Source organism: Electrona antarctica (assembly GCF_951216825.1).
Source record: "Electrona antarctica genome assembly, chromosome: 2".
Taxonomy (NCBI): domain Eukaryota; kingdom Metazoa; phylum Chordata; class Actinopteri; order Myctophiformes; family Myctophidae; genus Electrona; species Electrona antarctica.
In genome coordinates this window covers 39,712,156-39,736,871 of record NC_136807.1, presented here as the reverse complement: position 1 = coordinate 39,736,871, position 24,716 = coordinate 39,712,156, and the positions used below count along the sequence as shown (strand labels likewise).

The 24,716-nt window shown below is 42.1% G+C and overlaps 2 protein-coding genes and 1 long non-coding RNA gene across 3 annotated transcripts in view; all 3 read left to right on the top strand.

The window, feature by feature from the left end:
• Window positions 1-203: 203 nt before the first annotated feature.
• On the top strand, window positions 204-8,103 carry pa2g4b (proliferation-associated 2G4, b). Its single transcript, XM_079522912.1, has 13 exons — window positions 204-506; window positions 1,609-1,737; window positions 1,885-1,990; window positions 2,131-2,200; window positions 2,398-2,490; window positions 3,106-3,169; window positions 3,308-3,386; window positions 4,193-4,271; window positions 4,547-4,680; window positions 5,842-5,936; window positions 6,438-6,565; window positions 6,898-6,951; window positions 7,044-8,103. The coding sequence occupies exons 1-13, from the start codon at window positions 419-421 to the stop codon at window positions 7,104-7,106; spliced, it is 1,182 nt and encodes a 393-aa protein (XP_079379038.1). The 5' UTR covers window positions 204-418; the 3' UTR covers window positions 7,107-8,103.
• Window positions 8,104-10,241: 2,138 nt separating this feature from the next.
• Window positions 10,242-11,087, top strand: LOC306939027. Its single transcript, XR_013791817.1, has 3 exons — window positions 10,242-10,371; window positions 10,587-10,609; window positions 10,730-11,087. It is a non-coding gene; the product is annotated as an uncharacterized lncRNA (long non-coding RNA).
• A 2,788-nt stretch (window positions 11,088-13,875) lies between these two features.
• Window positions 13,876-24,716, top strand: part of esyt1a (extended synaptotagmin-like protein 1a) — a gene marked incomplete at its 3' end in the record, with an annotated part of 39,587 nt that continues 28,746 nt past the window's right edge. The window contains exon 1 of the mRNA XM_079517895.1: window positions 13,876-14,470. Coding sequence (XP_079374021.1) covers window positions 14,129-14,470 — 342 coding nt within the window. The 5' untranslated portion in view covers window positions 13,876-14,128. The remainder of the gene's footprint in view (window positions 14,471-24,716) is intronic.

Sequence of the window (24,716 nt, the reverse complement as noted above, 5' to 3'; positions counted from 1 at the left end):
ATACCGTATTTAATGTTTTAATATTTTGGACAAAATAGCCAATTTTACATCGATGATTGTGATTGATAGCCTCGGAAACCCAGACGTTTTTATTTCCATGGGGATGATGATGTGAGTGGAGAAGATCTGTGACGCGCTCGCGCGCGCTAATTTCATGCTTGGCGTGGATTGGACGTAGTCGGATCGAGTGGGCGGAGTCTCGTGGGCGGCTGCTGATGGCGCGGACTCGCGGGCGCGCGTAACGGAGCACGGAGGAGTGTGTGTGTGCGTTGTGCTGTGTGCGTGTGTGTGGAGGAGGAGAAACCACACGTCGTTCGAGCGTGGTACATTTCAGTGGCACACACCCGCCGCCGGGAGAGAGAGATAGCAGAGTGGGAAAAAAGTTACTTTGCGTGCGAACTAAAACACATTCGCAAACATGTCCGGAGATGATGACTCCAATGACCAGACCATCGCCGATGACCTCGTGGTCACCAAGTTCAAGATGGGGGCTGAGATCGCCAACCGTAAGTAGTAAAGGGAAAGAAACGTGGGACTGGGTTTTTTATTTCATCGAAGACGTCCACAGGCAGTTCCACAAGTATCCGAATTCGCCTCGCTAGCATAATGTCTGCTTCTCATAATGTGGCCATGTGCCGCAGGCAGCGTTAGCCACGATGGAGCGCTTATCGCTACGGTCCGAGCTCGTCTGTCAAATTTAGAGTTGAGAAACGGGACATGTTGTCCCCATCATCATGATCCCGTTCATGAGGACACGGTCTGAAATTAAACATGTCGGTTGACATATTAGCCTATGTGTGGGCTAGCTTGATCGGCTAGCTTTAGCATGGTGGCTAATGCAACCAACAATGGCTGGCTGGCTAGCTAGTTAGCTCGCTGCTAGCAGCATATGCTAGCGTGCAACGTACGTAGGTAGGCAGCGCGTTAGCTTATGTCATCTGCTCTAGCCTTCATCCACCTAGGCTAGGCTCGGGTCTCAAAGGTGTCCCGTCTGTAAGCGGTTTGTTCGCCTTTATGGACGATATTGACCGCTGTGTTTGTTGCGTGCTGTCGAGCGAAGCTACACAGCTGTCAGCTTCACGGATGGAACTTTCAGCATGTCTACAACCCGCGTTAACGTTCTGTTGTCTGTGTTTAGTCAGAGGCAAAAAAGCAAAGCACGTACTAGAAGTATACAGGTCAGTGTGTTCGCGCGCGCGTGTGTGTGTGAGAACAGCTTGTGAATTGTGTGGCTGAGTAAAGCCTCAGTTTTGATGAATTGAAAATGGAGGACCCTGATGTAAATGTCTTAGTGCTTTTTCTGGTTTTATCCTCTTAGCAGTTTTTGTATTGACCTGTACAGGTTCTACCATCTGTTAATACATTTACTATTAATACAGCAATCAATTATAGCTGGTTGCACCTGGGGTGTTGCAAGCCGTACTAGATAGCAGATATACAATCTATTTTCTACTATTATTCTGACAACACTGACACACAACTAACTATGACTGAGGTTTTTTAGTCAGTCACACATTTGTGGCCGAGATGCACCTGTCAGCTTATTCATTGTGTGACAACAGGCGTTCGTTTGAGTCACCCATGGCTGCTTCTCTCCCCGTCCCTCAGAGGCCCTCAAGTCTGTGGTGGAGGCAGCAACAACAGGTGTCTCGGTGCTCAGCCTCTGTGAAAAGGGAGATGCCTTTATCATGCAAGAAACTGGGAAGGTCTTCAAGAAGGAGAAGGACATGAAGAAAGGTAATGTTTTATTTAATTTTTTTGCATGTTTTGTATAGAATATTAAATGGCAAAATAGGAAGTTCCTATTTCCGGTCACAAACAGGTGCTGCTGGGGTTTAAATGGTTAATGTGCTGTTTTTAAATGGCCTTATCTGTTCTTCTCAGGTATTGCCTTTCCCACCAGCGTGTCTGTTAACAACTGTGTATGCCACTACTCTCCTCTGAGGAGTGACCCTGATGTTGTACTAAAGGATGGGGACGTAGTCAAAATGTAAGCAAGCACCAAAAACACAGCATTTGCCTCTTTTGCATTTGATGAAGTATGCACTGTCATGCGGGTATGGACAGACTCTTTTTGTAATGTGTACTCTTTTTCTTTGCCTCATGTTTGCCTGTTCTCTCCGCGTGCAGTGATCTGGGTGTGCATGTCGATGGCTTCATCTCAAACGTGGCTCACAGCTTTGTTGTTGGAGTGACCAAGGTATATACCATCACTGTTAAGACAACTTTCACCTGGGCTGCGGCACCCATTGATTGAACATTCACACAGCAGTCATGGGCTGCGCATGTCATTTACATGATTACAGCAGATTGTGGCGACATCCATTAGTTGTGGTATTTCACGACGATGCTTCTGGAGTTCTCACCATGTGTGTTTTGTCTCCCGTGTCCCTCCAGGACACCCCGCTGACCGGTAAGAAGGCTGATGTTCTCGTAGCTGCCCACCTCTGTGCTGAAGCTGCCCTGCGCCTCGTCAAGCCTGGAAACCAGGTTAGTGCAGCTTTTCCATCCATAATGTTTTGAGTTCAAGGTTGCATTCATGTTATAAAAGGGTGATGGGAGGGGATGCTCAGCCACAATGCCGTGGCAATGCATCTCTCTTTGAATGGTATTCCCTTTCATGAGAACCAGTGCTTTGAGGCACCTACTGTGTCTTACTAAAGTCTGTTCTGGGCACTTATCTTCAGTGTTGTTTACACCGTGTAGGAACATGGTGCCCACGTGATAAGTTCACTCAATGTTAAAAGGGGGAAAGAAGCATTGCCCCGGGGGTTTAAAGCAATTGGCGTAAGCATTTTTGAGTGGTGTAAACCACTCCTACAACTGGCTTTGTTAGTCTGTCTGTCTGTGCTCAAAAAATGAGCATGGTTGCTATGGTCACCCAGTTCACACGGGGTGTGATTTCATTACGTCAGACCACAGCTGATCAGTCTATATAAGACCCTACACCACTCAGTTCACACAGGTGTGATTTTTTTTACTGAAGGAAAGCTAAAACAAATGAAGATGATAATGGGAAAACAGAATGATAAGGTAGAAGATGGTTTGAAAACAAGCTGCTACGGAGCCATAACCTTAACATCAACTTTAATTTCTATCCCTCAGAACTCACAGGTGACAGAGGCCTGGAACAAGATTGCCAAGTCATTCAAGTGTTCCCCCATTGAGGGTGAGTGTTTTCAGATCACATTTCCTGAACATCAGTATATGGCATGTGTGCTAGTGCTTTCCACTGTATATATTGATCCAATATATTCAATCCATTTGCTACAAACTCGGCATATATTTTTTTAATATATATATGCAGGCATGCTATCACATCAGTTGAAACAACACGTTATTGATGGGGAGAAGACCATCATTCAAAACCCCACGGACCAGCAGAGGTGAGTTCAGGTAGTTTTCAGTACAACCGACTCCATATACATTGGCAAGATCATGTCGGTACTGAAGAGCTGCTAGACGGCGAGATGAAGCCATTGAATGAGGAAGTGAACTTGTGGCGATGGAAGATGACAGTAGTACTACATACCAAAACAACGACTGCAACATGCATAGTACAGTCCTCAGTCGCCTGATGACTGATTTCAGTCATTTTCATTCTACACAAGTCTTTTTATGGAATCATGTCGTGCACCGAAAATAGCCGATCTACAAGCTTGTAGATCTGCTATTTTCGGTTATTAGTTATTTTAAGATTAAACAGAGTAATAGAAGTGTTAGAACTAGCAATAGATTATATTAAGAGTATTTGTATTTAATTGGTCAAACTAGCTCTAGAGGGCACGTTCAGAAGCATCTTCCATACAATACTAATGGGCTCAGAGATATTTCAAAGCAAGCAAGCCTCCAATTTGCTATTTCTTCAACTGGAATGTAGAACAAAACATCACAATTCTACATATTGTGCTAATTGTTTAGGAGACACTCAGTCATGAGATTCCATTTAGCTGTAAACCATGTAAGCAGCAGAAGGGGAAACGGTAGACGAGACAAAAGGCTACGGTTGAGAAAGAATGAAAAGAAGTGAGATAGAAATCATGGTCTGAAGTGAGGACTACAGGAGCTGAAAGTGGATGCTCTCTGTGAAGGCCTTATGTGCCATGAGGCAGGAAGTGGATGGGTATGCGACATGTTTACACATTTACATTGTGTTTAACCAGTGATTGTCTTGTCTGTTGGTTTTTCTCAGAAAGGACCACGAGAAAGCAGAGTTTGAGGTGCATGAAGTGTATGCAGTGGATGTGCTGATCAGCACCGGAGAGGGAAAGGTAAGAGGTCATTCATTCTTGCAGCGCCTGTTCCTATGTTGGGGTTCAGGGGTAGACATTAAGGGAAATTTGCCACTGGTTCACTGGCCCTACAATTATAGCTACTGGCCCTGGAACATTACTCTTGAATCGAAAAAATAACAGTCAAGAATTGCCCCTCAATGATGGGCTCACAGAATGCTATGTTGTAATTAACCAGACCAGTTTACAAAATCACTACAAAACACCAGTACCACAGGAAAATAATGTAAACATGTTTACAATCTACCCTTAAGGCCAAGGATGGAGGACAGAGGACCACCATTTATAAGCGAGACCCCAACAAAGTGTATGGACTGAAGATGAAGACGTCTCGGATGTTCTTCAGTGATGTGGAGAAACGATTCGATGCCATGCCCTTCACTCTCAGGTAGCAACTTGCAGACAACGCAGAGAGTCCTCACTTATGAATAGATCTGTTATTTTGTTAGGTATCTATCTGCTCTAACTACTATTGAGTATAGTATCAGGTGTGTGTGTGTGTGTGTGTGTGTGTGTGTGTGTGTGTGTGTGTGTGTGTGTGTGTGTGTGTGTGTGTGTGTGTGTGTGTGTGTGTGTGTGTGTGTGTGTGTGTGTGTGTGTGTGTGTGTGTGTGTGTGTGTGTGTGTGTGTGTGTGTGTGTGTGTGTGGACACACACACACACACAGAGGGTACAATCCATGAAGGAAATTTTATCCATTCTAGCAATAATATTATATATAATATATTATAGCAATGGAAATGAAATGTAATCTTTATGTATTATATTTAACGTTTAATATGTAGGTATTGTAGGTACGTATCTGACACTCAGAGCCTTGGAAGAAAAAAACGAAAATCTCATACTTGGGTGTGAGATTTTATTTAAGTTTTTTTTCTTACAAGGATCTCAATGTCAATTACGAAAAAGATGAGATTTTCAGTGGTTTATGATAGATGGCATCCTTGCCCAACATGTGAGTCACTGACTGTTCTTGTAACCAGGAACAAGGAAATCTTGTGGTCGCCGCTAAAAACAGCTTGCATTCACTCCCATTCAGAGGATTTTTTTTATCATGCAATTATCTCCAGTCTATCATGCCTCTTCTAGGTCTGTTATTATGGGATTTTCAATGGAGCATAACAAGGGAATGGCACGGTCTGTTTTCCGTGAGCACTGAGCGAACGGCACTTTAATTATCAATGTTCGGGGGATAGATCATTGTGGACATACATATTCTGTGATGACTTAAAAGGTAATGCCAAATGGAAAATCACTGGCATTGGGTGAATTAATTAAATAATCATTTACTCTTGGCAGTGAAAAACAGTAGTTTGTATTGTTTAATTCCACCACCTCTGTTTGGATCATCAAAGAGTGACCCTCTTATTGTAAGGGTTTGTTTTGATCGGTAATGATTGCACTTCCGCTTATAATATACCATGTATGAATCAACAATTTGAATTGAAAATAGGTCACAAGTTTGTATCTAGGCCTTTCTTCTTTCATAGATGTAGTCCCACCTGTGTCTTGTGGATTTATGGCTCATGTCCTTTGTCTCCTCTCCTCAGAGCATTTCCGGATGAGGGAAAGGCAAGACTGGGTGTGGTGGAGTGTGCCAAGCATGAACTGTTGCAGCCCTTCAATGTGCTGCATGAGAAAGAGGGTGAGTGGCATATATTGAGCTCCAAAAATCTTGAACTTGAGACATTTGTATTCCGGTCATTGTGCAGAATATTAACAGATTGTACATGGATTTTTGTATTGAAATTCCTATATAGATAAAACATTTAAAAAATGCATTGCTTTAAAATGTGTAGGCTAAAGCTTGACAAGAGAATGTTGTCATGGTTGTCCATTTGTTCAAAGTAAAATGTGTTTTTCGAAAGATGGAGTTTTTCCATGCGATGGTAAATAATAGCATGTAGGATTTTTGTCTGTCATCATATGGAGAGAACAAGGAGTGTAAAATGTGCCTTGAATGTTTGATTTAACTTCAATTCCATCACAAATTAACCATGACTTTCATATTGCGCTTTGATAGCTGTGTAATATTATCCTAATCTATTGATTTTGAGCCTGTTGACATTAAGGGACATTACATTGAAAGGCATTGGAAAGTGTACATTTGTGTGGCTGATGGTACTTCGTTCCCATTTGAATCTAGGCGAGTTCGTAGCCCAGTTCAAGTTCACCGTGCTGCTCATGGCGAATGGACCGCTGCGAATCACAAACAGCCTGTTTGATCCAGATCTCTACAAGACTGAGCACGAAGTAGAGGACGCAGAACTCAAGGTAAAATGCCAAAAAGGCAACTGCTTCTTTTGCCCTGGAGAGTGGGATGAGACAACTGTGGCATGCGACTCGCTGAGTTGGCATTTTCAAATGCATAGCATCCCTATTCTCGAGGGCACCCTGCCACGAATACCAGATCAACAAGTTTGTAGATTGGCTATTTTCTGCGAAGAGGTTTGGTGTATATAGAAAAAGGTGGACCAAGTAAACCAGATTAGGAAAAAATAGAGCGGACCAAATAAGCCAGGTCAGGTTTACAAAGTATTGAGTGTGAAAGTGGCTAATTGTTTGTTTATGCGTTGTACTCTAAATGCTATCCTTTTTTTTGTTAGGCTTTGCTTCAAAGCTCAGCCAGCCGCAAGACCCAGAAGAAAAAGAAAAAGAAGGTAAGATGTTGGACAATCTAATATTGGCATATGATATGGAAGCTAATTTCCTTGTGGTCTAACCTTTCATTTCCACTTTGTCCTTGTCAAAGGCCTCAAAGACCGTTGAGAGCGCAACAGGCCAGCCAATGGAAGAGACCGAAGCTGCAGAATAGATCTTCGTCTCAGCTTTTTTTGTCTCCAAGAAATACTGACGGACATCTGACGACCCAAAGAACAGACGTCGAGAATCTTTTCCATCCCAGCTGTCGAGGCGCTTGCGGGCTTAGCCGTTGTGAATACCTCCAAATCTAACTGATGTCAGACTGGGATGTTGCTGCTCCAAATTTCTAACTGTCATACCCACCCCCCCACCCCTTTTAAATCTACCGTCCTTGAGACAGGTCTCCACACAGAATAATAAGCACGATTCCCCTCCAAGAGAGGATCTTGAGTGCAAGGGCATTTTCTCAGTTGTCTCAATTGAAGACGTTATGTTCCAACTTTAATCCCCCTGCCCCCCAACTGTAATGCAAGTCATCATAATGAATGAAGTTTGGCAGCATCGTGGACTGGCGTGTGAATGCACAACGTTGTGCCAATGTGATTGTGTGGCATAAAGATTAACCTGTCTGAGGTTGTGAACCTGAAGCCATGCCTTTTTTAAATGAATGTTTACCTGTTGGGGGGGTGATAGAATTCTTAACACCTAATTTGAACCCTAAAGTCCTATGACATTCATAACCGCTAAAGAGCATGAACTCATGAGTCACCTTGACTGCTGAGATCAAGCACAGTTGGTACGTATTCATGAGACTGCTCTTGCTTTTGTCAATATAGCACAGTTTGTATACGTGTAGGCCTTTAGGCTCCTCAACTAACAGCTCATAGGGTAAATTTTGAAGTCTGATTCTACTAGCTGAGGACTTGGACAACTCCAAATGTACTTAACCGTATTTCTCTTAAGTTGTGGTTGACATAATGATTTAAATCAAGACAAGTGTTTGGGCTTTCATTCGGTCTTCTGGTGCCACAACTTACTGTTGTCAAGGAGTTTCACAGTCTGTGTTTACATAAGAATTCCATAGTTCCATAAGATATGGATGCTTTTGTAAAACGAATCCCAGTTTCAGAGACTATTTTTGGAAACATTAAAAAGCCACCTGACATCAATTGTCTATTTTCTTTCTTTTGTAGATTTCATTTCACCAACTTGATATTCATTTGTAATTTCTATGATTTAGTAAAATGTATATATCTTAGAAATTAAGTAGTATTGATACTAGAGATGCTAGAGATCGGCCATATCGTCCGATATTCACTCTGATCGGTAATCGGCATTTACCCTATCTGTGATCGGCAATTCACCCTGTCTGGAGAAACTGATCTTTTACACCAGTGGTTCCCAAACTTTTTCATGTCAAGGACCCCCAAATTGACACTAATTAGCTTGCAGACCCCCATTTGAAAAGATATTCCAGGGACCCCCATAAGAAGAGTTTTACGACTCATGAATTAGTCTACAGACCCCCATTTAATGGCATTTCTATTTCTGGAACCCACAATTCATTTTTTGTAAAATCAATGTTAATTTAACTGTCCATTTGGTTCCATTTGTACAGTTACAGACCCATAAGGGTACATTTGGTTCCAAACTATCATTTAGCTAGGGACCCCCTGGAACTCTCAAGTACCCCTGGGGGTCCCCGGACCCCACTTTGGGAACCACTGTTTTACACCATTTAAGTGGTATAAATGTCAATCAGATATATATTAGTATAACATCATTTTGCATTTTTGTGACAGTCCTAAATATTCTCCCCTAACCACACACATGGGAACAGTTTTGACGTGGGTTTTGACATATCATTTTGGAAATATTAATATTTGCAACATTTCACAAGATCAGTATCTGTATCGGCCCATCATGATAAAAACATGGTCCCAAAAAACCTGATTGGAGCATCCCTAATTGATACATTTGAGAGATCCACCTTGTGTAGCTTGGGACATGATTTGTATAAAGCTATTTATTTTTTATAAATTGTTAAATGTATAACAAAAAAGTCCTGGTGACTTGTTTCCATTGTGGTCCTATGTATTCAATTAATCAACAGTACAGGGGTGGACATTAAGGGAAATTTGCCACTGGTCCTCTGGGCCAGTGACTTCAAAATCACTGGCCATACTATTGTAGCTACTGGTCCAGGAACATTACTTTTGAATCGAAAAATAACAGTCAAGAATTGACCCTCATGGGATGTGCTCACAGAACGCTATGATGTACCCAGGCAATTTTACAAAATCATTACAAAACACCAGTACCACAGAGAAATTATGTGAACTTAGGTGTTAAGGTTACATCTTTTTTGAAGGCATTCATTTTACTGGCCCAAGTGGTAAGTGGGCAAGTGGAAGGTGCATTCTGCTGGCCCAGAGGGTCTAAATAGTACTACCGGGCCATTTATAATGTCTATCCCTGTAGTATAATAAACACTAATACATGTCAACACAATATGTACAAAGAAGAAAGGAAAATGTTGCAGTGAAAACCTTTCTATGGGAATTTGCCTTTAGCTCTTTGTGGTCTCTGACATTGGATCATTTTAAATGAATGGTTGGGGAAACAATGTAATTATCACTATCATACACATGTAGGGTACATCAGGTATTTTGCATAATATGCATTATTGAGTAGGTTGATAGTACAAAAGTTAAACGGCAGAAACCGACTACAGTGGGGATTTGGAAACGATAGTGACTGAACACATTGCTACTGTGGCTCAGGTTAGAGCAGGTCGTCCAATGATCCATGGGTCGGCGGTTCGAATCTCGGCTCCTCCTGTCTACATGTCGAAGTGTCCTTGGGCAAGACACTGAACCACACATTGCTCCCGATGTGCTGGATGGTACCTTGCATGGCTTCCACCGCAATCGGTGTATGGTGATTGTAATGCACTATGTAAAGCGCCTTGGATAAAGGATCTATGCACCATTTTACTTGATTAAACTTGATTTGGATTTGGTTCAAGCACATTTTACATTTTTGTATCGATTACCTCACTCAAGCATAGTCTTTTTTACTTGCACTTGTAAGTAATTGTATACAATGTAATAAAATGAAGTAGATGTTTATTCATTTATAGTGACTTTTATTATAAGCGGAGAAATAAGTGCTGAGGTGTTAAAAAAAGGGGGAAAAAGAAAAGCTGCGTACTTCCGCCGGCGCGTAAAGATGACGCAGGACTGCCTATAAATATCACGTCGCTTGAGCTTTACGCCATTCCTGGACACTTCTCTTTCACGGTAAGTCAACCCATTTTGTTTCTGCGGATACTCGAGTTGAATCCAAATAAATCAACGTGTTTCTAATGACCATCCAACTCCCCCGTGACATTTATTTTTCTCCTTTCAGACATCCTCCTCGAGATGAGAGCCAAGGTTTGTGTTTTTTGACTGTATGATGTAGTAAATCGCATCTTAGCCATGCTAGCTACTCATGTTAGACATGCTAGCTAGTTAGCCATTCCCAGCTAAACGTGTTAACCTAAAAAAAAAAGGATAGTAAATGCACATGCATTTACTCTAGTATTGCATTCGTTTTTCTGGTGTAATTAGACTTGTTTTATAATGTGACTCTTGTTTCTCTTTTTCAGTGGAGGAAGAAGCGTATGCGCAGGTAAGAAGGGATTCAGTCGCAACTGCTAGTGCTAATGTATTCCCCACCGTACAATTTGGTCTCTGCTATATTTTAGAATGATTTATCTTATCTGTGGTGTCCACTACGTTTGCATTGCAGGCTGAAGCGCAAAAGGAGGAAGATGAGGCAGAGGTCCAAGTAAACTGTCCCCCTCCAACATGGCTGTGTCAACCGCAACAACAAGGCCCGACAATCCATGGCTGTTGACTGCAACGAGGCCTGGACACCTGACCAGGTTGAAGGGACCACAGCTGGAGCACATGGTGTTATTCATGTCTAGTGTGCTTGTCAACCAGGCTACTGGATTGACTGGAGCGCTACATCAAGACCAATTTGGATGACATTTTATTGTTTGGGACGTTTTGTGAATCTGTCAAGAGTTTGTGCTCTTTAACTTTTTGAAACATTGTTTTTTGTTAATATTTTTTTCAGAATAAACAAGATTATTGGTTTAAAACTGTTTTGGGGCCTTTATTCAAATGTCATGTTCCACTTTTGTATGTGGCTGGTTTATCTTGGTTGTTGGGAAGTAATGGAACTCACCAACGCCTGTCCCCACATAACTAAACTAAATGGTAAATAACAGCCCAGCCGGGGATTGCATGAGAATGATAAAGGTGTTTATGACTAGCGCTGTGTGTGGATCGTGGGATTATGCCCTTTACTGGGTTTTCCAAGATTTGGGGAAACTGAATTCCTTGCACTTTGACTTCTGGGGGTATGTGGGAGCAAATGTGCTCTTTCAGTTCATAGAAATTGTGTATCCTCCTAGTTGCAACAAGGCATACTCTGAATGGTTTTGCTTCGTTTCCTAAAAGAAGCTCAGCTGACCTGAGCTATGCTCCAGAAAGTCAGTTAAACCATGAGCTATCCATAAAACACAGACTTTACTGTGCTATTGGTGGGGCGGGATGTTCATTTTACATTGAGCTAATTATCCAGATCTACTCTAGCAATCTAACTCATTTGAAGGGAACTAAGGTTTAGTCCCTGCAGCATTTCATGGGAGTGTTCCACATGGCTGTGGGATGTATTTGTAGACTACATCAACTCCAGTCCTCTCGTTACAGAAACAGGAGATGGGCCAAGGGTTAATACTTGGGCTACTGTTCCATAGCGTATGTTGGACATTTAAAAGAATACGGCGTCTTCAAATTGAATAGCATCTAAAAAAAGCTTTCTTTAGATAACTCAATTTGATCGTTTGCGAACCAGAAGCTTTTCAACGGCTATAAATAAATTGGGACTGTCTGAGACTGACACTAGTGACAGTCATTGTTTTTTTGTTTTGTTACGGTAAAGAGTTCTATTTCTTGTAACGGTTCAATAATGTTGGTAATACCTTGTCTAAGGCGGTGTACTGAGTGTTCTGATGTGGTTAGGGTTGACACTCAAAATGATAACAGGAAATGAACAAGTGGCACTAGCCCGGCTGACCAGCTCTATAATGACATCATCTTGATTAGCTAAGGTCTAAAGGCACGTACTGTAAATGACTTTACTACCCTACACCAAAGTGAACGTCATGATGATTTGGAGAGGTAGAGTCATATCTATGGGCAGAATGCCCTCGTGTAAAATTTAACAACACGGTTCTGTGTGTGTGTGTGTGTGTGGGGGGGGGGGGGGGGCAGACAAAATGCACACACACATGCACTATAGGGAGTAGGCTATATACTTGCTGACAAAAATTGAGAATGCAAACGCCTTATGTCTTCTCGTCTTATGATATTGAACACTGCGCCTGTATTTTTCTTTTGTCTGGGTTAGGAAAAAAATGTCTTCAGGCTAGAAATCAGAGAACCTGTAATGCCACTATCAGCCTGGCCCTGGAGCCAGCACAGCAGACATGTCACATCTCAGGCTATTAGAGCCTTAGAAGATAGATAGTGCGACGGTGTCTTAATTTTTGGCAAGCAACACGCTGCTGTCCTATAATAAATTATGGATATCAATCAAGTAAAGTGACGAAGATAATTCAACTGAGAATCAATGCCATTGCCACCGTGTGTGGATCAGCAATGTATTGAGCCTTATAGCACACCGCTTGTCCATTGCCCAATCAACCATTAAGGCTGTAGGTAGCGAAGTTGCAAAGTTGTCAGGCATAATACAGTGTCGAACTGGGGTGCACACACAGCTGGATGCATTCTGTGTGGCACTGGCAAATTAAGTCGGAATGCCTGGCCCTGGACCATTAGACTATTTAATTCACCGGCATTTAGTGGTGCGTTAAAGGACCACTTCGCCACTTTTCAACTTACCTTCATATAATTGGAATGTTTATGATAAAATGCCCCCATTTTGTTCTATTCAGTCTGTGTCTCATGGGAGGGCTGTGGGCAGTTCAAACACCCGTCCACCAGTGACATCATCGATAGGGAATCCAAGCTAATAAAAACTGCAGACTTTCTATTCCTGGAAAGTTGCAATACGAAAATGGAAGTCATCGTTCTCATGATAATACAAATCTACCGTAAATAAAATCTTGTTTAATCGCCTATCGATGATACATGTCACTGGTGGACGGTTTCTGAATTGCCCAAAATAATGGTGGCATTTTATTTTATCGTGAACATTAATTAGTTAGGACCAATTATATGAAGACAAGTTGCATGAAAAGTGGTGAAGTGGTCCTTTAACATTGTAACGCATTATTGATGCTGGCCCCTTTATCAGGAGTAATTGGACTGCTGGATATGGGAGCACTATATCTATTCATGAAACCATTCATACCATTTTGCGGTCTGAGGTTAGGAATGAATGTCCATAATTGGTAGGATATTTAATGCTGTTATTATCAGGCTTTGTTGTGTAAAAAAAAAAGCTACCGCAGTGGAGGCGCGTTGGGCGCGTGCGTGATTACGCACTGCTTCATAACGGACAATATGTTAAAAATATAGAGGGGGAAAAAGAAGCCAGGGGAAAAAATACGGTATATAATAGATAGTATGATATACGTTTCACACTGCATGGCATCTTATAAACCCTGCTGATTTCCTCAATGTCCCTCCTATTCCGTTATAGTCTGCTGCTATCATTTCAGACTTCAGAGACGTAAATATTACGCTCCGCCCGTGCGTCGTGACACGGACGCTAAAACTATTCTAAGAGCAAGTTAATTCTAGGGTTTAGTTTCTATTGGATTTCCTGCAAAGCAGAAGAAGGAGGGCTTCGCTTCAGGCTATAAGGCTGAGCACGCCCGCACAGGTCTAGGCTGATCTGGCATTTCATTTGCATGGGAAACACGAACAACAGTAGCGCGGTTAGGGAGCGCTATCAAATGGAACCGTGATAATGCTTTAATCGATCTGGCGCCGTTTTCTTGGATTAAATGTCAACGCTTTTCAGAACAAGTTTTCTCTGATCCGGCCCTCGATCGCTGACACAGGAGCACAGGAGCAGAGAGAGACGTTTGGGTGGGCACTGGGCAGCAGCAGCATACGGAACTATAGTGAATTCAAAGGAGAAAGAGAAGAGTATAGGCTAGAGCTTGCGATGTCATCCTCGGATGCGGGGTCGAGTGCGGGTAGCGGACAGGGGTCTGCAGAACCGGCCTCGACAGAGACGATCGTGCCGCCACGACCACCAGGTGAACGCGCAGTCAGTGTTCTGTGGTCTTTTGCAAAATGCCTAGGCGCACTTTTGCCAGTGTACCTGGCCGGATACTTTGGCTTCAGCATCACTTTGGTCCTGTTGGTTCTGATGGTCTACATCGGATGGAAACACAGTCGGCTGGAGAAAGTGATGCGGCTCAAGTCTGCGATGTACCTCTTGGAGAACCAGGGGGAATTCATCGCGGAAAAGGTCTACAGAACTAAACGGGACGTGCCTTCATGGGTAAGCCAAACCTAACCCTAATGTGCACTATACTCTCAAAATGTATCGTGCGCGTTTCTGACGCACATGTCAATAGGCTACTATATGGCCTCAGTTGTTTACGATTCTATTCTGCAATTAGTCTGGGGTGGGGTGCCCACAAGTAAAAGCATGATATGAACGTAAATAAGTATGAACATAAATTCATAGGATAAATATTGATATCTAATATATCTCATTGAATGGCTCCATGACTGCAATAACTATATATCGCACATTGTTGTAATCTCTCTCTCTCTCTCTCTCTCTCTCTCTCTCTCTCTCTCTCTCTCTCTCTCTCTCTCTCTATCTATCTATCTATCTATCGATCTATCGATCTATCGATCTACCTATTTATCACACACACACACACACACACACACACACACACACACACACACACACACACACACACACACACACACACACACACACACACATAACGGGCGTGGTTTAGGGGAAGATCCCAGGCTCCCCCAGAGTTGTGCATGTCGAAGTGTCCTTGAGCAAGACACTGAACCCGTAATTGCTCCCAATGTGCAGGTTCGTGCCTTGCATGGTTTCCACTGTCATCGGTGTATGAATGTGTGTGTGAATGGGTGAATGTAATGCACAATCTCAAAGCACCTTGGGATAAAGGTAAATGCACCATTTACCACACACAGACCATGCCGACCAGAACTGCCTCTTTCTCCAAGGTAACTTGCACAGACGTTGTCAATGTCCCTTTTGTTCATTATGTTTTTCTCCACACTGGCAAGCACAGTGGTTTTCTAGTGTGATCTGCCCTTGGCACTACTGTAGCAGGGCCTATATTTGGACATTCCTAATGTGCAGTGCCTTGGGAATGAGACGAGTCTAAACCAAGTGCCAAACTGAGGAATGTGAATGAACTTGATGTAAAAGAACGTGGCAGTACAAACCAATCAGAAGAATGACAAAATCTTTGTGTACTAATTAGGTAAACAAGTGTGTCATTTATTTATCAAAATATCTTACAGCATCACCACTGTCTTCCGAGGTGTGTCTGTGTTCTTCCTTTTCTTGTATGGTTCAAGCGGTAGCGCTGAAGCTTTTTGACCATATCTGGTGTTCCAAAGCCTGACAATTCATAAACATTTTGCAGTGGGGGATCAGTAGGTCTACCATATCAGGAGAAGAGTGTGTAGAGCCCGATCAATGCCAGATTATTGGCTCCAATGCCCATCCTGATTTTGGAGAGTAAAGGCCAGACCACACCAATGCAACTGGTCGCAACTCCCTGCAACCAAAACAGTTTTAAGGGCAGTCTACTCCACACCAATGCAACTCCTTGCAGCAAAACCGTTTTAGAGCCCATTGTAGTCTGGACTGACAACTTGCAGACTGATGCCTATTAATTAATGTTAATGGTTAGTGGTTACAAGTAGTTGCAAGTAGTTGCAAGGAGTTGAATTGGTGTGTGGAGGACTGACCTTAAAATAGTTTTGTGGCAAAGAGTTGCATTGGTGTGGACTATGGCCTTTATAGAACACCAATTTGCTGATGCGTGCGTGCGTGTGTGCGTGGGTTGCATATGTGTGCACTTAGATTATGCACATAATGCGTTTGTGTTTGAGCAGGTTCACCATTTCATTTCACTTCTTAGCACCCCACCCACTGCACCCGCTGTTTCCGTAGGTTCAACTGAAAGCTCTCAAATGAAACCTAATTTCAACCATATCTCATGACTATGTCTCATGAGTTGAGTTGAGACAGTAACGATGTTGCAACATGTGACAGATTACTGGATTTTAGGAAATTAAACCATTTGTTTGATCAGTTGTCAAGCAGTCAGTGTACTGTAGTGCAGTGTAGTCAGTGAGCTTATCATAGCAAGTAAATAGAGATACAGGCCCAAGGCCAGAAGTGAGAGAGCATTGAAACATTTATTCACATACACAGCAAAGTCCTTTAAGCCAATGTAAAAATTCCATTGTAGTTCCATTCCATTGTAGTCAACTGGCCAGAAATGTGAAGCTGGAAATGTTGAGTAAGTTTTATATTAGAAATGTGCAGTATGGGTCAAGCATGGGTCAAGCACGGTAGGTTAGGACGGTAGGTTAGGTTAGGACGGTTAGGACGGTATCCAGAGTTTTCCAACTCGCCGCAGCGTTATGCTAAAGAATGGCTGTCTTCATCAGTGTAGTATGTCAAACCCACAGATGTTATAGTTCATTTTCAAAGTGATCAAATTATTTTGTGCAATTAAATGGTCAGCTAGATAATGATAAAAAGTTGAGTATGTGAATACCAATGATAGTAGGCCTACCAATTCAGGATATTGTTTACTAATGTATTATTGTTTCGCTACTTTGGTGTTTAAACTTTAGCATTCCTACTTCATCTAGTGTAAACTCAACAACTATCCTCACTCTCTCTCAATTCAATGCAATTTAAATGAAGGTGAAGTAAAACTAAAATGCACTAAACCGTGGCGAGTCGGAAAACTGGTGAGTTCTCCGGTATCCATTAGGACAATATCTGGGCATTAATGCAGGCTGGATCCATTTCTGATTATTGAAACATTCTAAATGGCCATTTAAACAACAATTCTCCCTTTGGTGGGCTGATTTTGATCATTCAATTTAGATTAGAAGTCGAGGATGATGAATTAATTGGAATGGACAGATAACTGAAGTATTTGAAACAATTTAAATAACTTCAACTCAGTTATAGATTTGGGGATTTTATATTTATGAATAGAATTATCCAAATGATGCAGAACAGGCACACTGTTCACAGATCATTACAATCTAACAATCTGATTCTAACTCACGTTCACAGTTGGGTATTGGAGGGAGAAGGGATTAAAGTAAAACATTTTTTACAAGTAAAACTCTTGTGTCCTGGAACAGGTTTCAAAACTGAAGAATACCCCAAATGATAAGCTGCAATCCTGTACATCTACTATGTTTGAAAAATCTTGTAAGCGTCATTTGGAAAATTGTAACTTCTTTTGGGGGTTTCCTGGCACGTAAAAAAATCAGATGGGAGTCTGCGACCATATATAATATCAATTTGGGGGTACTTGGCCTGAAAGACTTTGAGAACTACTGATTTAGAAGGCATTTGTAGAATCGCAGTAAGACAGTACTCTGAAGTCCTTCTGGTGCTTTTCGATTCATAGACGCACTGACAGCGTACATAAGGCCTCTGCATGTGATTTGTAGAATCGGCCTCGGATCTGTCAGCTGCATTCATCTATGACAAGGATCCTGGAATGAAATCAACTTCCCGGTGGGATAGGAACCCATGCAGTACGAGTGAACATGAACAACCCTGTCAGAGGAGACAGAGGAATGCGGAGTCACAGCAGCATCCTCAATCTGTCGATGCTGAGCAGTGACCTGGGGGAACGATGAATCACCTCTGTCAGTATAGTGCAACATATTGCCATGGAAACAACCATGGTCTCTTCTTTTCTGTCTATCTGTTAGACATGGCCACCACACAGGCAGTGGTGGAAAGTACATTTACTTTACTTACAATTTTGAGGTATTTCTACTTTACTTGAGTATTTCCAATTTCCAATACTTTTACTTCTACTCCACTCGAAATATTGTACTTTTACTCCACCACTATTTCATTGAAAACTTTAGTTACTACCGTAGATGTAGTTACTTTGTAGATTTTGATTATTATTACAAAACATTGATTGATTGATTGATTGATTGATTGATTGATTGATTGATTGATCGATTGAACATTTTTATTAACAGTTTGTAGAATGGGTACAGTTCAACGAAGGTACAGGTCAATACAAAATCTGCTACGAGGATGAAACCAGAAAAAGCACTGAGACTTGTTTACATCAGGGTCTTCCATTTTAAATTCATCAGAACATTTAAAGACATACAATTATACACTTCTATGCGAAACAATAAATCATACAGTTAAGAAAAAATTAAAACAGGGAAAAACGTGTACAGTATGGAACATAACCACTTCAGCGCAGCCATTTGAAAATAGCCGATCTACAAGCTCATAATGTGTCACGATGTGACACACTGTGAGCTTGTAGATCTGCTATTTTCAAAATATAATTATATCATTTGAAATTTTGAAACGAGACACTCTGCATAATGACTACTTTTACTACATACATTTTGATGCCAATACTTTTGTACTTTTACTCAATAGTAAATGTTGACTTCTGGACCTTTACTTAAACAGTATTTTCCCACCACTAATCAGTGGTGCTACATACTGTATTGTCATGGAAACAACCATTATCTCTTCTTATTTGTCCACCTGTTAGTCATGACCACCACACAGGCATATGCATGCACACACGCACGCACGCACGCACACACGACCACACACACACACACACACACACACACACACACACACACACACACACACACACACACACACACACACACACACACACACAGACTCGCACGCAGTGTGTATAAAGTTTCCAAGGAGGCACACTGTGAGGGCTGCCTCAGCAGCCTCACATTGAGACAGCCTATATTGTATGGTGACTTTTCCTTTTTGTCTATTTATTTAGGTTATATACATTCTCATGATGTTTTACATACACTTAACACACAAACACATTGAAATAACTATACACAAGACACACAGCTGGAATGACTATTATTTAGTTTTGTCTGTTTATTTACATTTTGAGCTGACTGAGTTTTCTTTGAGTTTTCAGTTCACTGATTGGCTGGCCAGAGCAAGGGGAGCCAGCTGCTCCATATTGGCAGCTGCTGGGGACAATCGGACTGCACCACAGTCTCTCTGCACCATGGGGAGGGGCAGGGGTTGTTGATAGTGGGTTTGAGTTACAGTCTTTGTATTTACCCCCTTGTGTTTCGGATGGGTTGACCCATCCCTATATATGTTCCCCTCATGTGCCATTCTGGTTAGATCAGTTGTGTTGTTCAGTTCAGGTTTTGTTTAGTTATGTTTAAGTTGATCTCATTTTGTTTGGGCCCACATTTGTTATTTGTTTATTATTTGGAAATAAATACCACAAATGAACTTTTAAGTTAAACCCACAACAAGTTTCCCTGTGTCTCTCCTTCCAACCAACTCGGTCCCTGACACACACACACGTCCAAATTATAAAATACTTGGTGCTGGACAGAAGAATATTGTGAAACCAGTAAAATAGTGTCCAGTGCACTGCATCATGCTCCCATGGACATTTATGATATTATTACCACCTTTTGGGGTTAATTATATCATAGTATTTTGACATTTGGATCATTTATCATTTGGATATGTGTATATGCATTTTTTTAAATGTTATGCATTGCACACACACTCAACAAGTGTACATATATGTATGCATACTATCTACTCCTACTGTATCTATGTGCTATACTGTTTACTCAGAAATGTTGACACTACAGGCGCAGGTGGTTTACACAGGAACCTGATGAGGTGGAGGAGGTGTGATATCGTACCACAAACACGCACGCACACACACACACACACACACACGCACGCACACACACACACACGCACACACACACACACACACACACACACACACACACACACACACACACACACACACACACACGCGCGCGCGCGCGCACATGCACACGCACACGCACGCACACACACACACACATACACACACACACACACACCCACACACCCACACACACACACACACACACACACACACACACACACACACACACAGTGGTGCAACGCATAACCAGACTGCAGTCAAACAACCACCAACCAGCAAGACAACCAGCAAACCAACCAGCTAACAATGTATATTTAACCAATCAACCAGCTAGTTAACCAGAGAGTTTGTACACCAACCGACCAATCAGCCATCTAGATAGTTAATCAGCCAATCCGTTAACCATACATCCTTATACAGTATAACCCTATCGGGATCAGCCTTCCATTTCAACATCCCGCCACTCCGACATTGATTTCTAATTGTCGGAATGGCGGTATTTTTTTCAAGGGTCCCGCCATTCCGACACGGGACATCTCGCCATTCCGACACGGGACATCCCGCCATTCCGACACGGGACATCGCAGCGCACGGCGGGTGGATGGTCCTGTCGGAATGGCGCTATGTCGAAATGGCAGTGTCGAAATGGCAGTATGTCGAAATGGCGGTATGTCGGAATGGGGGTATGTCGAAATGCCGGCATGTAACCCTCTCTATCTCCCCCTATCACTCCATCACTATCTCTATCTACTTTCTCTCTATCACTCCATTGCTATATCTCACTACTTCCTCTCCATTACTATCTCGATCAGAATCTGCATCATCATCTGTCTTCCTAGTCTACTTGTGTTCCTTGTTTCATAGTTATAGTTAATAGTGTTAATATTCAGTCATGGTCCTTTATTTTTGAAGCAATATTGTATTCTTTGTTTCTTAGTTGCAGTTTTGTCTTTAGTGCTCGCCTGTACCCTGTTTGTCCTGTCTAAGTATTTAAACACCCCTGTGTTTGTTTTTAACTGACAGTCTGTCATTCTGCATTATACGTTTGTTTTTGTCGTTTTTCAGTATAACGTCCTAGTGCTTCTCCTGGTTTATTTTCTTGGTGTTCCCTGGTTCATTTTGTCATATTGAAATCCCCTTGCATTTAGATGGCTCTAACCTCTTCGTCATCCTTCCACTTGGATCCAACACTCATATCTTGACAATCTTGCTTTGTCTCTGTCTCTATCTCTTTTTATCAGCTCACAGGGCTGATCAGTAAACAGAGCAAATAAAATAAGCCACTCTGCATTTTAGTCAACAAACTGCGATTAATTCACAGATTGCGAAGTCACCGTGACATTGCAGTGGGGAGGTTCTATATCATCTATTGATTCTATTCTATATCATTATCACAGGGATGTGGGGGTTAACAGAGCTGCTCCACTCCAAACATATATATTGAATTATCAACTTGCTTGTTATTTTAAACAGACCCTTAATTAAAGCATATAGTGTAGTGTGTGGTGATGCACACTCTCTCTCCATTTTGTAAAAAATAAATAAAAGGACGTCACTCACGTTTTTGAGGTACCGGTAGTTTAGTCAGATATGAGCCCCTCCCCCCCCCGCCCCCCTCCAGCAGCCTCACTGTCTGACCCCCTGGGTTCTCAACAAAGGAACTGCCGTTCACACCTCGGCGGAATGTTGCAGAGATAGCCATCAGATGGACGACCCACTACAGCCTCTGGAAGAGGCTGATGTTCGTCTGTCATTTCTGCACACCAACACCAGGAAAGCAGCAGGACCGGACGAGATCCCAGGGCGAGTCCTCAAAGCCTGCGCAACACAGCTGGCCGGTGTCTTCGCAGACATTTTCAACCAATCTCTCCATGAGAGCAAAGTACCATCATGCTTTAAAACAGCAATCATTGTCCCAGTCCCTAAAAAAGGCAAAGTAACTGGATTAAATGACTGGAGACCAGTCGCACTCACACCCATTGTGAGCAAATGCTTTGAAAAACATGTCAGAAAGATGATCAACAGCAAGCTGCCACCCACACTGGACCCCCTGCAATTTGCCTACCGTCAGAACTGCAGGCTTTCTAGTCCTGAAAAGTTGCAATGCGAAAATGGAAGCCATCGTTCTCACGATAATGAAAATCTAAACATTTTTGTAAATAAATAAATTGTTTCTGCCTAATGATGATGTCACTGGAGGACGGGTTTCTGAACTGCCCACAGCCCTCCTATGAGACACAGGCTGAGTAGAAAAGAATCGTGCCATTTTATCATGATTATTAGTGAGGACCTATTATATGAAGATAGGTTGAAAAGTGGTGAAGTGGTCCTTTAACCCTCTAGTCTAACCTGAGCCGTTCAGCAAAATGTGAAATAGGTGGGTCATCATGGGCCCCAGGCCAAGCAGTTTGTTTAGACAACTGAAGCTCAGTCTTTAGTGACACATAATAAGGTTACAGAGAAAGGAGGGCTGAGGGTGGGGGGCAGAGGATTCTACTAAGAAAATGAATTGGTCATTCCCAATTGTGTGATATAATCTATTTATCAACCAAGCATTCTCATGGTTGTGTGAGTACAAACTTGAGGGCAGGCTTTGCTTAGTGGGTAGAGGGGCCATCTAGTAAACATAAGGTCAGGACACCAGTTTTCCTCCTGACACCTGTGGGTCAAAGTGTTCCATGAGCAAGACGCACGGTTAACCCCTAGAGCTCGCCCCGAACACTCATCATCATTGATTGATTGATTAATTGATTGAATACATTATTAACAGTTTGCAAATGTGGTACCAGTGGTACCATTATGCAATGATGCTAAAAGGATAACACAAAAAGCCCTAAGGGCTCGTTTCCATGGTTGCTCAGGATGTAGTTGTGTTCGTAGAGGTGTGACAATGTGCCCACTGGCACAATATATTCTGGAAGAATAGAGATCTAGGAACAGATACCAGCTGCTATGCAGGTCAGCGTCATTGTTCCGAAGGCTCATTGTTCCGAAGGCTCATTGTTCCGACGGCGCGTTGGTCTGACTCGCCCCATTTCAACCCTGTCCCTGCGGACTGCGGATCCCCTGCTATGCTCCTGCACCTTATTTAAAATAAATGTTTGGATGGACTTTTTTTCCCTTTTCTTGCCTTACTTTCTATGCATTTATTCTTGTATTCTTTATTATTATTAAAAATAAAATAAAAACAGTTTTGAGTGAAATGTTGCCATATTTGGTAGCATTTCATAACATTTCATAGAATGTTTTTTAGGGGGGTTCTAGTTCTAATAACACCCCTTAGTCATTTCATTTAATTCAGGCTTCTCTGCCTTTATTGATATGACACAGTGGAGATAGACAGGACTCAAGAAGAGAGAGAGAGACATGCAGCAAAGGTCGGCGGGATTCAAATCCGTGACACGCCGTCAGGCATGTGCCTATATGTGGTATGTGCCTGGACCGCTATAGGCCAGAGGGCACCCCACCCCTTAGTTATTCTAAAATAAGCTTCTTTCTTGGGGCTTGTTTCCCAGAACCCATAGATTCCCTAATCTAAAGTTTCCTCCTCTGCATGGTTAGTTAAATCCATTATAGCGCACAGCTAGTGCAATTACAGACCCTATAATTTAAGGAACACTTCACCTATTTTCAACCTTCATTATATACAGTAAGCCTGACTAATGCTCAGTTGCACAATTTTCTGGAGCCGTCGCTAATCAGACTGTTGAACCAGGGGTGACCACCACCTGTCAGGCTAGCCATAAGTTTGTTGTGGATTTGCCAGCAGAAGTTACAGCTCTATGTGAGCCTGTCACCAGGTTGGACCTAGACTTTACTTTTCCTGTGAATCTACCATGTGGAGTTTACCTGTGAAAGTTTACCTTGTGGATTTGTGGTTGAATCTGAACAAATACTTTGATACTCTTTTTGCACTTCATATCTCCTGTACAATGCGCTGACTGACGCTCTTTGCATTAATGTGTAATCTCATGCACATATACCTGCTGCAATGTGGACCTTCCCGAAGTGCTCCCTGCTTTGTGTCTAACCTTATGCTCCGTTATGTCTAACCTGTAACCTCATGTACATAGACAACATAGTACTGTACCAAAAAACACGGAGGCCAACCGGCTGCTCACAGGAGATAAGAAATGTCTTAAAAGTATATTGAAGGTGCTTCTAGGATGTACTGTAGACTTAAAAAGGAAGAGGAGATCCGAGCACTCAAATTATCCACATTTTTGGTGCAGGTTTATAAATATTGAACTGTACTTGAGTGCAGGAATAACAAATCCTTAAAACCAACATTCCCCTTATGGCATAAATTAACTACAATGTCTTATATTCTAAAATGCTGCACTTACGTCTCACTTCTCTCGCAAAAACTATTGTGACCTAAAATTAGTTAATTGAACCCTGGCTAAACCCGCCGACTGCATCAACAGAAAAGCGAAACATTCTTTGCATGTCAAATGTCAAATGTGATGTACCGGGCACACACATTCCCAGTGTACGATAATGGTCATGTGATATGCGTTTAGAGGGATGGAGTACAGAAGGAGATTATGTCTGGCAAGGCGCTTACAACTGTTGCTGGATGAAGATTATTTTCGTTTTAAAACAATGAAAACATCTTGTGGAAGTAGACAAATTGATGGCCTACTCCCTACTCACCTACTGTATGTTATGGGGATGTTTCTTTTTTTCTTTTCTTTGTAGCTCGAATCAAAGCCATAGTGCAATTCATAAATTATCAAAATAACTGTTAACTTGTTAACTTAACATCTA

Coding starts and splice junctions, on each gene's coding strand:
- pa2g4b (XM_079522912.1), top strand. CDS start 419: ATGTCCGGAGATGATGACTCCAATGACCAGACCATCGCCGATGACCTC. Junction 1,738..1,884: donor GGAGAAGGACATGAAGAAAG/GTAATGTTTTAT, acceptor TGTTCTTCTCAG/GTATTGCCTTTCCCACCAGC. Junction 5,937..6,437: donor TGTGCTGCATGAGAAAGAGG/GTGAGTGGCATA, acceptor ATTTGAATCTAG/GCGAGTTCGTAGCCCAGTTC.